Below are 14,410 nucleotides of genomic sequence, written 5' to 3'. Positions count from 1 at the left end.
TATAAATAAAATTCATTCATTCATCTCCAGGGGAAAACACTCACTGTTTTTGGTGATGTCTATGGGTGCCAGACTTCAGGCAATCATTGACTGCAAAGGATTAAAAAAATAAAAATGGCTGTAATTTATATATATGCTTTTTGAAATGTCTGCACATGTGGATGTTTTGCATCAGGCAGCACATGCAATCAGATGAATTACATTATGGACATGTGCTCAGACAGTAACGCACACACACACACACACACACACACACACACACACACCAAACCTCCTGGGTTCTTATTATCCCGAAAGCTGGAGTGCACCTTCAAAAAGACCAGTTCATTAGTGATCCAGGGATAAGCTGAACCCGCTGGGGAAGCAGCGCTGCTATTGATGAGAAGATGTGAAGCAGAAAGAACTCCTGCCAAAAACACCAGCTCTGCGCTCCATTTCGCTGCTCCTCATTGGACATTCAACTAAAAATCATTCAGACACGTCGAGGTGCGCTGTAGACGTACAGGCCTTTTGATTCAGAAGCTTAAATTGGAGAACGTGGGGAAGAAGATCATGAAAGTTATAAAGAGAAAGTTCAAACAAAATGGTTAACAAAGGTCTGATATCAAGCAATTATTCTCTCCTGTTTACAGGCTGTTACGGTGTGAAGCCAGACTCCGTCAGGGATTCCTGGATGTGCTCCAGGTGTGCAACAGGAGCCTGGACAGTGGTGAGTAGCAGAACAAAGATCATATGGTTCCAACACAAGTCTCGAAAAAACAGTACGATCTTCTCCGCAACTACAAGTATTAAGCTGAAAACATTCTGCTGCCGCAGTGTGTCATATGACATGCATCAATCTGCACCCCGGGCTCCAATAGGAAGCGTCTCGCTGCAGAAAAGCACTCATAGCCGTGTTCTTTTCCCACTACACTTGATACAGAACGGTCAAAAAACAACGAAATGCCACAAGCAAGTTGCTTGTGTAAAATGTATAATTAAAATGTATAACCTGAGTAGTGAGATTATGTTTTTAAATCTATTCTTTAACAATCACAAGACAGCAACGGTTGAGGAGAGGAAGTTGAGCTGCTACGGGAGCCTGGATGTACAAGTAGGGAGAGTGGGGAAAAACATTTTTGTTTTATCACGGCTGGATTAATAAGACGGCTGGAAATAAGACTGTTGTGTGAAGTGTCACGGGGGCTGCGTGTCCATGAGCGCCAGCACACGCCTACCCGTCAGTGGAGGGGTTGTACACTGTACATAGAAAAAAAAGGGGGGGAGGGCTGTTTTGACGTGATTTTGGCCTTTAGAATTAAATCTGAAGAAATGGGTGAAGCAGTTTCTCAGAGTTGACTGGACCTGCAGCCTCTATTTCCTCACAACTTCTGCTATAATCTGCTGTTGTAAAGACTGTTCTAGGCAGGTAGGTAGATGGATGGCTAGTTAGCCGATTATGGACCCCAGCTGCTATTACAAAAACAAACCAACGTATTTACTGGAAAAAGACTGAATTGACCAAGGTATGAGGGCTCAGAAGATCCGTGTCAGAGTGTCTTCTCTTTCTATCTCTGCCGACGCCTAATCCTCATTTGCTTCCTGTTTTCCAGGAGTGTTGTCTCTGTAACTTGCGGGGAGGAGCTTTGAAGACTACCACAGACAACCGGTCAGTAGCGTGTTCTTGGGTTTATTGTGGCAGTTTTTTCTTGTGTGCAGAATTTGCCTAGAATATCACAACCTTGCACATTATGAAACATAATTCCAGAGTAATCAATTTAACAGCCATTGATATAATATGATTATTATTGACTTTTCATTTCCTGAGGATTTCTTATGGCTTTAACATACTCTATATGTAGGTTATGATATGAGAAATCCACACATTTTCTTACGCATGCAATCTAGTCCTGTACATTTCTTTTGGAACAGACTTTGTAAAGCAAGCACAGAATATGTAGAAATATTTTTGTTTTTGTTGGTCAATCATTTGGTTTGATTGATTGGGTTGGTGTTGTGGTCCCAAGGCTGTCTGGGACGTGTTCGGTTGTCCGGACAGAGCCTCGGGGTCCGCTGGCTTTTGGTCTTTGCAGATTAGGACTGTGTGATGGTATATATGGGGGTCACTTGTTTTTAGGTGATTGTAACATTTCGTTGCTCTTTTTTTGTATTTACAATATGAGGGGGTATTGTTTTCTTCCTTTGTAACCAGGTGGGTCCATGTCATCTGTGCCATCGCTGTCGCTGAAGCTCGCTTCGTCAACGCCATTGAGAGGGAGCCGGTGGATGTCGGTGCCGTTCCGGATACACGCAAAAATCTGGTAAATTCAGGCAGAGACGAAGCAAAAATGTGTTCATCTCTCATGATTTAATGTGATGTCAGACAGACGGGGATCAACATTTAAACCAAGGCAAGGTCATCTTTACAGTCACAATCTTCATCCTCTGCCTTTAGTTTCTAACTTACTCACTGCAGCCGTTCAATTTCTTTTCTTGTCTGAGCGTTATGGACTTCTCTCTTACTACCTTCTCTCCTTTTCCTTCTCCGACGGCCTTTTCCCACATTTAAGCGAACTCACTGCTTCTGTATCCGCCACTCTCTTCGTGGCCCTCCCTGCTATCCCCGGTGGATGGATAGATCGTTCTTAGCGAGCTATGGAGGACATGGGGTACCCGTGCTGAGGGGAATGGCTGAATAATCAGCTGTCATTTCTCACTGCGCCAAATGAACTGCATAAATCCCGTGGGTAGGAGGCAATTTCCCCATTGCTGTCGTGTCTTTGAACACAACTCGTGCCCTTTCTCCCCATTCCTCCTTCCCGGTCTCTGCTCTTCCTCCAGTCTCATGAGCCCACCTCACAGGCAATGGCTGTGCTTTCTTGTCCATTATAACAAATCTACACATAATGTCACCGCTCTCCCTCCCCATCTCTCTGTATAATCTATCAGAGACAAGTCATTTGCGTCAGAGTGCTGTCAAGGCAGGTTTCCTCCTCCGTCTCCTCTTAAGAGGCCATAAGAAGAAGCTCTGCGGTCTAATGATTTGGATGACTGGGCTGATCAAATGTGAACACACACACACTTGGAAACCAGTTAATATTGCAGTGTGTTCAGCAATCTGTGTTTTCCCCTCTCTCTTCAAACATTGGGTTTTCAGGGACCACGCTGCTTTTGTCTTAGCTGTTTTAGAATTTCTCAGCCACAGTAATACCGTTATTCCTCAAACATGTAATGTAAAGGTAGTGTTGTATCTTGTGCGTAGAGGCAGTTTCTGTAAGAAAATGGCCTCAAGCTTGGAAAAACAAGCTGCTTAAATAAATCATCTTACGATCTGTAAAACAGTTTTCCACCTGCCGTGCCAGGTCAATTCGCCACATGCAACAACACACAAACCAAAACAATGACAAGAATTTTATCAGTTTTGTCAGCATTTACTGCCGTTATAATTTTGGAGTTTGCAGTTTACTTCAGAGGGTAGATTTAGTGTGCATTGGCACACAAAGTGTATTATGCTACCAGAGGATAGACACAAAATCAGACGTCTTACAATTCTATAGACTGAGGCTCGTAAGGTTGTTGTTGTTGTTGTTGTTAAATTCTTTCAAAAGTCACAGATGAACAAACAAATGGACATACAACTAATGCTACTTGGTGCTAGATGTCCCCAGCTATGCCTGCGATCTCGGCAGTGGAAAAGTATTCCAGCTGTTGAAAACTATAAACCCATACCAGCCTGTGAAATATTACACAACACCGCTCTGTTGAGACCTTTGCCAAACGAGGTCACACAATGCAAACGTATTTGCACAGGAGGACTTGAGAGCTCACCTGCAGACGTACGCCATAAGCACACGCATCACCAGTGTTTGCGTAATTACTCCAATGCCAGAGGGGGGGGGGAGACAAAAGTTCCGCATTGCAGGTTTATTAAAGAATTTTTATTTTTTATTGATCGGCCATGCGCTGCACTACAGCTGTGATTGTTCAAAGAAAGAGGAGCAGGAGGATGATGAAGAGGGAAGGATGAGAGAGAATGTGTGAGGGGTTGGGGAGACAGACAGTCGGATGATAGAAGACTCCAATAAAACAAGTACAAAGAAAAGGTAGCAGTCTCCTAAGATGAGGCAGCTGTCGAAGCTGGTTGGTAATAGGTTTGTCTGTTAGATCTAGGGATGTTGATGCCACTTCTCTATCTCTCAATTGTATTTCTTTGCAGGATATTTCTTAATAGATACGTACATATTTTAATTCTGGTTTTGAACAGAGATAATGTTTCTGAAACGCACCTACCCTGGTGTATTGAGAAGGCAACTCACTGACAGGCCAAACGATTGCTTCACATGCTGTTATTCTCTTTCCTTGGTGCGTCCCGACTTTTCATCTTTCTCGTTCTCTCCATTTTAACTGAAGCGCGGAACAGATGAGGGACGGGGAAGGAAAGTGTAAAGATGAGGGGAGGACATGGTGGGTTGAAGGATTGATAGTGAATTGGAAATTTAAAAAAAAGATTGTTGTGTGGCTTGTGTGTGTGCAAGGTGGCACATGTCAAAGTGTCTCAGCGGAGAGGGGGACCAGTTCCCCGGCCAAAGGCACAGATTTGGTTGACTGGTGGTAATTTCACACTCGGGATGTGGGGATGGAATGAAGGGATTTAAAGAGGAAGTGTTTCCAGTCTTCTGATTGTGCAAGAGTAGGAGTCGAACAAGTGATGCAAGACACCAAGAAGTGTTGAGGATGAAACTCACCCCAGCGTGGAGGAGGCCAGACCACACGTGTGTCCAGCTGCTTCGTGCAGTTCACACGCTGCAATAATAACTCTACCAAAACTGGTTTACAGTTAAAAGGATTTAATCCCACTGATGCAAGTACGATTACAGTTAAACATTGGAGTACATACTCCTATGAAATATTACAATATTAACCCACTTTGGAAAAAACTACCTCTGGTCCCAGGACACAGCCGTCCCAGGCAACCACACGCTAAAAGAGGCAGAAAAACACTTCTATCCCCGCCCACATATTCGTTCGCGACTATCTATCTCAATTTTTGTTAGCTAACTTCTCTATGCACTTCAGTAAACGCCTGTCTCCACGACTCTCTTTCCCTGAGTTTCTAACACATTCAATGACCGTCAGTTACGGTTTAATCCCTTCTATGATAATCCTTCAGTATAATCGTGCAACTTTGGCAAAAGCTTCATGTCTCAAATTCTACTTCTAGCTACTAATCCTAAAACACTTGATGCTTATCTTAATTATGCATTTCCAAAACCCTTATGTTTATGACTAATTCTTAAATATGAATCATTGAACACTTTTATTATAGCTACTAAACACAGTTCTATGCTCAAATTACTTACAGAAGGATGCAGGGAAAAAAAGATGGAGAAAAAAATAAATGTTTTGAATGTGATAGCGGTGGTTCAGGAAGCTGTTATTAACGAGCTGTTCTTCAAGGAAGTGTTGACATTTTCAGTGTAGGGAATCTCACCACGCTGCTGACACTGATGACTGCACAAACATGTTTTTATGTGCTGTCAGTCATTACTTTGAAAAGCAAGTTTTGCCCTCGACCCCCTCACATTTAAAGATGACACGACGTCAAGTCACCCTCACCTCACAATACAACCTCCTGCAGAGACGGACATCTGTCGGTTTACGTCAGCTGTCACTGATCATTTCTATAATATTGGAGATTATATGTTAATATTTCTGTGTGAGCAGCTGCAGGATGTCAGTTTTTAAACGGACTGTGTAGAGTCTGTATGTTTTTATCAGCATGTCAGAGACTGTGTTTGAATGTTTTACAACAGCTGAAATAAAGCCACAGAATACCATTGACCCAATAACGGTCCAAATGTCTAAAATAGAAAATCTACTGTATGTTAACCTTTAAACCACCGATCGTATTATTAGTGGCTCAGTTTTTAAATTTTTTTAAATCTTTTAAACAAACTCGAGGTTTATTGAACAAACTCTGATCAGCTGTTCTGGAACCAGTAACTCAGAGCTTCCCATCAGTTAGTGAGTCGACTCAGCGTTCAGGGTTAGGCCCATAGTTTGTTAAACCTGCGTTCTGAAACCGGGCCCACGTCTCCACCAACAGCAAGTTCACTGAAACACTCGACTGAGACATGAGCTTTGGAGGAGGATCCATAATAACAGCGCTTGCCCAGCTGCCAGTACCGTTGGACTTTTATTTTCACTGGCGATGAAGAAACCAGTAGTTGTTTGTAATTAATTTATTAAAGGCGTTTTTGTCTTTATTTTCTGTTTTTATTGTAGAAGTGTGTGTTCTGCCATGGCAAGACTGCCCATCAGAACCGCGGCGCCTGCATCCAGTGCTCGCACGAGAACTGCGCCACCTCCTTCCACGTCACCTGCGCCCAAATCGCCGGAGTTGTCATGAGGCCAGCCGACTGGCCCTACGTGGTGTCGGTCACCTGTCACAAGCATAAAAGGCTTTCCTCGAAGGTAAGTGCACCGTTCATATCAAGGTATTAGTACCACTTTTGTTCTGCGTTAACGCGAGCTTGAATGCCTCTTCTTTAGGGTTCAGTCATTTGGGTTTTGAACGTCTCCGGCTGACTTCTAGTGGATGAAAAGTTAATCTTTCGGTATTTATCTAGATGTGTATATATATTTTGTTGAGGTTTTTAGAGAGAAAGGACTATATGTACCACTGCTGATTGCAACAAGTGCTGGATGAGCGCACACAAACGGGTTCAACCTAATCTTAACCTGAAATTATCCGTCTGGGTTTTCCTCCCTCCAGACCCGGACGACGTCCAAAGGCCCTCAGACGCTGACCCTGGGCCAGAGGGTGATCGGTCGCAACAGCGACGGCTGGTACTACCACTGTACCATCATCGGCATGGCAACGCAGATGTTCTACGAGGTCAACTTTGACGACGGCTCGTATTGTGACAACCTGCACCCGGAAAACATCTTAGTGAGTGTTCTTCCAGCGTAGTTAGATGCCCACCGGTGTACAATGTACAGAAATAACTCCAACGAATATAATTCCTTTTAAATTTTTTTTTATATAACCCGGGAGAAAATATCCTAGCAACTGTTATATACTTAAATACTGTGAGTTTACACCACAAACTCTATTCCTCTCAATCTTCTTCCTCTTTGACTGCATCCTGTTTCTCTTCCTCCTTCAGAGTCATGACTGTTTGCGCACCGGTCCTCCTGAGGGGGGGGAGTTGATTGTGGTCACCACACCCGAGGGTCAGGTTGTCAATGCTTCCTTTGTCAGACAGCTCACCCACAAATTCTACCAGGTGAGGAAAAACACAAGTTTTAGATGTTAGCCTCGTTTACAGTCAAACCTGTCTGGAAAGTCACAATTTTATCCCAAAAAAATGTATCCAGATTTAGATTTGTAAATAACACAATTGATAGGTAAATGTATTTTTGAAAACTTTATAGAAAACAATCATATTCCCGAGCAACTGCTGTTGAAAAGTAAAAAAAAATAAATTTGTACTTCCCAGCTACAATGTGTGTAAATGTATGAACTTTTACAAGTAAAATCTAGCTGAAAAAAACATTTCTGAATAGAGTTTTACAAGCATGCGGTGCAGAAAAAGCTGTTTGTCAAGTACACTGTGAGCAACGACGTTTCATAATTATCTGGTGCTCTTCTGCAGAATGACTTTAAGTGATTGAACCTGTAAACCTTTGGTAACAGGGTGCTCTCTCTATATATATATATATATGTGTGTGTGTGTGTGTGTGTGTGCGCGCATATGCATGTGTGTGTGTGTGTGTGTGTGCATGTGCATGTATACGTGTGTGTGTGCGCGCATATGCATGTATACGTGTGTGTGTGTGCGCGCGCGCATATGCATGTATATGTGTGTGTGGAGAGAGAGCACCCTGTTACCAAAGGTTTACAGGTTCAATCACTTATAAGCTGTGTGTGTGTGTGTGTGTGTGTGTGTGTGTGTGCATATGTGTGTATGCATATATATGTGTGTGTGCATATGTGTGTATGCATATATATGTGTGTGTGCATATGTGTGTATGCATATATATGTGTGTGTGCATATGTGTGTATGCATATATATATATGTGTGTGTGCATATATATATGTGTGTGCATATGTGTGTATGCATATATATATGTGTGTGCATATGTGTGTATGCATATATATATGTGTGTGCATATGTGTGTATGCATATATATGTATGTACGTATATCTCTCTCTCTCAACGTGTGAAACGCTTGCCTGCTAGAGTACGGCGCATTTTGATACAGTGCGGCATTAAAACATTGAGCGGGATTTAGCGTCATTGATGCATGCTGGGGAATTTATGGGACAAATACGGAGAGTGCTTCCAAAGTAGAAAATGTAGAATTGAAAAAGCTTTATTCTAGGACTGGTGTCGGGGGATGACATCTCGAAAGTCACTTGCATACATAGATGATGCAGGTATGCATTAACAGACGAGGTTAAGTCAGGTTGTTAATCTTTTGCCGTGATGCTGGTTTTGTGAGCACATCTGTAAGTGCTTTTCTATCACAGACACACTGACAGAACAGGGTTAGTGTTTATGGAGGCTCCTTCGTAACCCAAATCTCAATTGCTGAACAAGTGAACCTACATGGCTCATGAAGTCTCTGAGTGAAAACATCAGTGAAATAGTTTTACTCTAATGTGTAAAATATTGAACTCGCTGTTCAGTTTTTTTTCACTTCGTGTAAAGGTGAGCTTAGGACAGTTTATATAGCTTCTCATTCGTGTGTCCCCGGGTGGCATGTACCGGTAGTATGTTAATGCACCACAGACTCCTTTCTTGTATGTTTTTCCAATGAGTTCCTCTTCAGAAAGTGAGTCCGTGTTGTATCTTACTCTGCTCCCTTCCCATCTGTGCCCTCTGGCTGCAGTACTGAGAATCCCGTTGGAGACAAGAAGTGCTGTTACAATGAATTAAAAACAAGTCTCCAGCTGGTCACTGTGTCAGGTCCACAACCCTGACCACATCCTTGTATTTGTTTTGTTTTTAACCTTTAAAAAGGCTTCAGGGCTTCAGGGCCACGGTCAAAGACATTTTGGTGGTTGTTGATGGAACTATTTGCTATGGATGAGACATCTGTGACTTTCTGGGTACATGTTTGGATTTTTGCTCACGAACCCACCCTGCTATTCTTTTCTTCACTACCCATGGTTGCTTCTTGTTCTTCTTTGCAAACTATGTAGTTTCCTGCTGCTACAGCCCTCCAAGCCATGGAACACTCTTGCCTATTTAAATCAGACATGCCACATTATAAGCATTTTATAAAATCCCTTCTGAAAACTCTTTTATATGACTGTGTTTATGAATATGTAATGTGTTGCTGGGCCATTGTATACATTGTTTCACTTCATTTTTTTATCATTTGGTATTTTTATTTGTATGATTCCTATTGTTGGATTGCTCTTCTTTCTGTAAGGCACTTTGTAACCTTGTTAAGAAAAGATGGAGATGTCAGTTTCTTAATACACATTTTGTTATCCGCCCAGGTCGAGTTCCAGGACCAGAGCCAGCTGATACTAAAACACTCAGAGATCCATCAGCTGAACCAGGAACTGCCGAAGAGGGTCAGAGCCAGACTGGTGAGTATATTACTGAAATTCTGCTTTCTACTGTGCTCGCACACCTACACGCTGTAATAATATACAAGGAGAAGACACTTTAGTGAGGAAGATGTATCTCTTTGTTGACACGGTCAATTTCAGAATTGGTTGCAGAGGCAAATGCAAATACTATGACTGCGTCCGCCCAAATCATGTCATTTACTACTTCCACTACTTTTGGACACTTGCTTATTATTATTATTATTGTGCCTCATCACTGACAGGTGTAGAGACACACAACCGTAATTTTCTCATCTATGAAATGTGGAGCGTTGCATTGTGGGGGTTGTTAGCAGAAGGTAGTGTACATGTCATGGACAAAAGTAAATGGGGAGTGAATTCTGACACAGAAACTGCTGATGGTCCCCATTGATCCTCCATCCGACTAAGTCTGTACCTGTTTGTTTTCAGGCCATACCTGTACCACAGGAGGAGGTTTCATCAGCAGATGAAGCCAAAGCAGCCAAGCGCCGGCGCCTGACCTCAGACTCGGCCCCAATGGCTGAAGCCTCCGCGGAGATGACCAACACACCGGCCTGCTCCCTAACTACAGCCCCGGGAGGAGCACGAGCAGCAGAAGATCACAGTATTCATACACTGCCGACGTCACAACCTGTATCCCAGCCCACCACGGCCCCACGCGGTGCCGCCGCCCCAACCAATGCTATTCAGATGGACGCTGAGACCCCAATGGACATGAGCGTCGCTCTCACCGATGCTCTAACGGAGTCAACCCTGGCCTCGGACCCCACGCTGACGCCACAGTCGACCCCTTTTTCAGTCGACGTTTCCTACATGGAGACCCTCCTCCATTCACATTTCACTCAGGACAGTAGTCAAGGACCCCTGTATTAACAAGTGACTCCCCTATATTATTATTACTCTGCCAGTGGAGGCTGAGCCGTTAGGAAGTATGCCTATGGAGGTGGATTCTACCTAGTGCTGTATTAATGGACAAAACATTTACTCCACCGGCTCTAAGAGTTCAGGGCGGGAGCGAAAAAGACACAAGCACTCTTTTAATGCATGTTAGTTTTCTATTTTTGAGTTAACGTATTTGCAGTGGTGCTTTAGCTTGCTCTGAAGCAGCAGCTAAAGAAGAATATTTTTATTTTAACGTTATTATTATAAATTAGTTTTGGGGCCGTGTGGGGTTTTTCCGATTTTGGTCAGCTGCTGTGCTTTTTTCCTCCATCTTAAACTCTATACCTCGTTGCATTAATTCAATAACCGCTACCTGTACTCAAGAAAATGGGAGTGTGCTAATTACTATAACAGCCTCTCAGCACTGAGGCCCCTGTGGAGCTTTATTTTCCTTTTTTAAATCAAATAACCAGCAACAAAATATCTATTTTTCAATCTAGCCACTCGTGGCTTTGAAACTGTTTGGTGGAAATAACTGATCACATCCATCTTCAGGATATTCTCAGTTGTGTTTTATTGTCAGATTGCAAGAGGTAAATGGGGAGAATGAGGTAAAGAAATGTATTGTTGGGGGAACTCAGTATTTAAATGTCTGAGTCAAATATTGAACTAATTGTTTGTAATGGAAGAACTATGTTGAATGCAAACTAGTACATTTGTCAGCGGGATGCATCGAAACGTTGTGAAGATGTGTCATGGTAGTTAACAAATGAGACCTTTATGAAGTGGCATCATTCAAACTTTCATTTGGCAGCTCCACTTTTCACACCCAAAACTGTCTCAGGGTTCCTTCATTAGGGAAATAAATTTCATTATATCGTCAAAGTCTGAGCACAGTTAAGGAAATACAGATCAGCCTCGAGAATGTTACTCGGTCGTAATTGGAACAGGAATATCCTTTGCTTATTGTCATAGATCGCCCGTTAACAGTTTGTCCACTATAACGAGTGGTCTTTGTTTACTATCAGCTTTCTCCTATTAGCACATCAACTGGCACGAACTGTGAGGTCAATTTAAAGGATCAAAGGCTGGAGAATGTTTAATATTTGGAATAAGGAAAATATGTATTTGTAGGAACCCTAAAATCTGGAAATATGTCGCATCATTCTTGGTTTAAATTGTATGTACAAGTCAATATTGTATATTAATGATTTTTTTCTATTACTGTATCATTTCTATGTTCATTTTTTGAATAGAATTCACAAACTTGGCTGATCGAAAATGATTTTTTTGGGACCGATTTTCAAAGGCATATCTCTTAGTTTGTACTTTTAAATACATATTTCTTTTCCCAGATATGACCATTTTGTGCTTTAGAGGTGTGCGACTACTGATGGACTAATTTTCCCAACACTGTCACCTTGTACATACTGCAGGCCCTGTGTATTGTGAATCAAATGTGTAAATGTTACACTTTTCTTTTTCATTTTTTTCCTGTCACCACAACGGAAATTTTGGGCCACAAATGTGTTCCAGTGTCCAAATGATATCCATCAAGGACATTTGATTTCATAGGGATTAAAGTGGGTTGCTAGTCGCCAGCTCTTCAGTGTTTTGTGTGTGCAGTAGCATCAGAGATTCAAAGAGCCGTTTCTGTTACAAAATCCTTGGATTAAGGATGGAAAAATAATGAAAAAGACCTTTCAGTATCTACTAATCCCTCCTGATTATTAGATGTCACTTTGAGGGATGGGTGAAAATACCATCTACATTTATAATGTGATATCAATCAAGATGTAGGACATTTTCCTTTTAGTTGTTAATGAGCTATGGAATATTATGTTTTGACTGATCCAAAATTTAATAACGAATCAGTGTCATAAAAAGCCATAGTACCGGTATATAGCTCAGCCTTCTCTGCTGACCTAAACAGAATCACAAAGTTATAGCTATTTTATAATTTTTATAAATTTTCACAAATGCACTACATGTAATTTTTTTCCCCATTAGCTTATTTTCTCATTGCACAGCTCCTGCCTTCCTCTGTAGTGCTTTCATCCAATCAGATGCAGCCCCGATGTCTGTGTGAGGAGAGAGGCCTGAGGTCTCTGGGCAGTCTTTGCAGATTAAAGTATATGGGGACGAAATTGTTTATTGTATATCAACCAATCAGATCTTTAGTTTGACATGTTGGGCGTATTCTTTGACATTGAAACATATGTAAGAGAAGTTATGACATTTTTAGCATTTTGCTTGGTGTAGATTCATTTCTTTTCCTTTTTTACCTAGCTTTGTTTTTTTAACTCTGGCTGAAGGAGGAGGAGAAATGGATTTGGGAGTTACTGGCTTTGTTGACAAAGAAAGGAGGATGGACTTTGTCTTAAAGTGAACAGCAGCTGTGGTAAGTCAACTGCTTTTTGTTTTTTTTACATCTGCAGTAGCGCTACTACTGTGTTCAGTTGTCTATCGTGTTGTTTTTATGAATAATATGAATGGCTCGTGCTCGAGCGCTGCTGGGCTGATTTGTCATGCTTGACATTTTGTTGTCATAAATATATGTGACTGGTTCTTGTCATTGTGTTAATTACATTGATTCTGACTTGTCCGTTAATGACGTCATAAAAAAGTAAAAAAAAGTCATAGAATAGTTTGTCGAAATAAGTCACAATATAGCATTTCGAAGAAAGTCATGAAATAAATCATGATATAAAAGTATACTCTAGTATAGCATGTTGAAACAGTAAAAAAATATAAAAGTATTGCTTATCAAATAAAGTAATAGTTTAATATGTCAAAACTATAAATAAAAAATGATAGTATAGTATGTCGAGAAAATACTTTTATCAACTTGTTGTTCTATGACTTTTTTTGTGTTGTCTTAGTTTTCATTTTTTTATATATTTTTCACTTTATTTGTAAATTCTGTGGAGAGCAACGAAAAACGTCAAATTCCTTGTACGCATACATGGCCAATAAAGCTGATTGTGATTCATATAAAGTCACAGTATAGCATGTCAAAAAAAATCATAAAAAATTAAAAGTAACCTTTACAGGTACATGCACAACTATCGACATACAAACAGTTGTTTGAAGGGTAACATCACCTAAATTAAGAATTCCAATATGTTATTTCCATGGCCTGAAGTTCAATCAATCAATATTTGTGAACATGAGCCATGATGATGTCAAGTATTAATTCTGGAGCTGCTCCTTAGACAATGAATGGGAGACTGATATGTTTGGACCGACAGATTGTTTGTTCGGTCTTCAGAGAGTCAAATCTCAAGTCTTGTTTTTGTGTAACTGAAGGCTTACTCAAGTCTAGATATCTGGAATATGAGAAATTTAAGGGGAAAAAAAATACAGATGTAAACTTTCTCCTGCCAATGCTCTTAAATTGTAACCCAAACTCTTACCCAACAACATTTAATACACACTTAAACATAACTTTATAAACGTTTGACCTATTCCATCAGAAGGCTCTTATGTATCATAACCTATTTTTATCTTTTATCTTAAGCCGACCTTCTGGTTTGGAGGGTCAATCACAGTGCCATCATTTTGCATGTTACAGAAAATAACAGATTCAGGATGATATTTAGTTTACAACATTTTAAATGCTTTCCCCTTAAAGTGGGGGAAATCATTTTTTTCTTATTTATTAATTTAATAATGATGAAATAGAATTAAGGCCTCCAGGGTTGCTGTGGGGCTGTGGCGCATAATCTCCTTTTTTTGAGACATGATCCTGCGCCTCCTCCTCAGACGTAAGTATATTTTCAGTAATTGGCAGTGCAAACCGCAGCACTGCTGTTTAGTCATTGCTGCGGTGTCTCATTGGCAGGAATTCTGATTTTGCACTTTAATCACACAGCAGGGAATTATGTTTTTGTGCTCTGTTGCTGGGCTCGTCACACCAGTTATTTTTAAATGGTATAA

At 41.1% G+C, this 14,410-nt stretch overlaps 1 protein-coding gene across 1 annotated transcript in view; it reads left to right on the top strand.

The window, feature by feature from the left end:
* kdm4b (lysine (K)-specific demethylase 4B) overlaps positions 1-12,984 on the top strand; it is a 46,438-nt gene extending 33,454 nt beyond the window's left edge. Inside the window, exons 15-22 of the mRNA XM_079266928.1 lie at positions 633-709; positions 1,593-1,648; positions 2,192-2,300; positions 6,265-6,453; positions 6,755-6,931; positions 7,149-7,268; positions 9,494-9,586; positions 10,019-12,984. Of these exons, the coding sequence (XP_079123054.1) occupies positions 633-709; positions 1,593-1,648; positions 2,192-2,300; positions 6,265-6,453; positions 6,755-6,931; positions 7,149-7,268; positions 9,494-9,586; positions 10,019-10,462 (1,265 nt within the window). The 3' untranslated portion in view covers positions 10,463-12,984. The remainder of the gene's footprint in view (positions 1-632; positions 710-1,592; positions 1,649-2,191; positions 2,301-6,264; positions 6,454-6,754; positions 6,932-7,148; positions 7,269-9,493; positions 9,587-10,018) is intronic.
* The last annotated feature ends 1,426 nt before the right edge of the window (positions 12,985-14,410 follow it).

The sequence above is a fragment of the Melanostigma gelatinosum genome, assembly GCF_949748355.1.
Source record: "Melanostigma gelatinosum genome assembly, chromosome: 4".
Taxonomy (NCBI): Eukaryota; Metazoa; Chordata; class Actinopteri; order Perciformes; family Zoarcidae; genus Melanostigma; species Melanostigma gelatinosum.
Note: the sequence above shows the minus strand (reverse complement) of the source record. Positions and strands in the feature narration are given on the sequence as shown.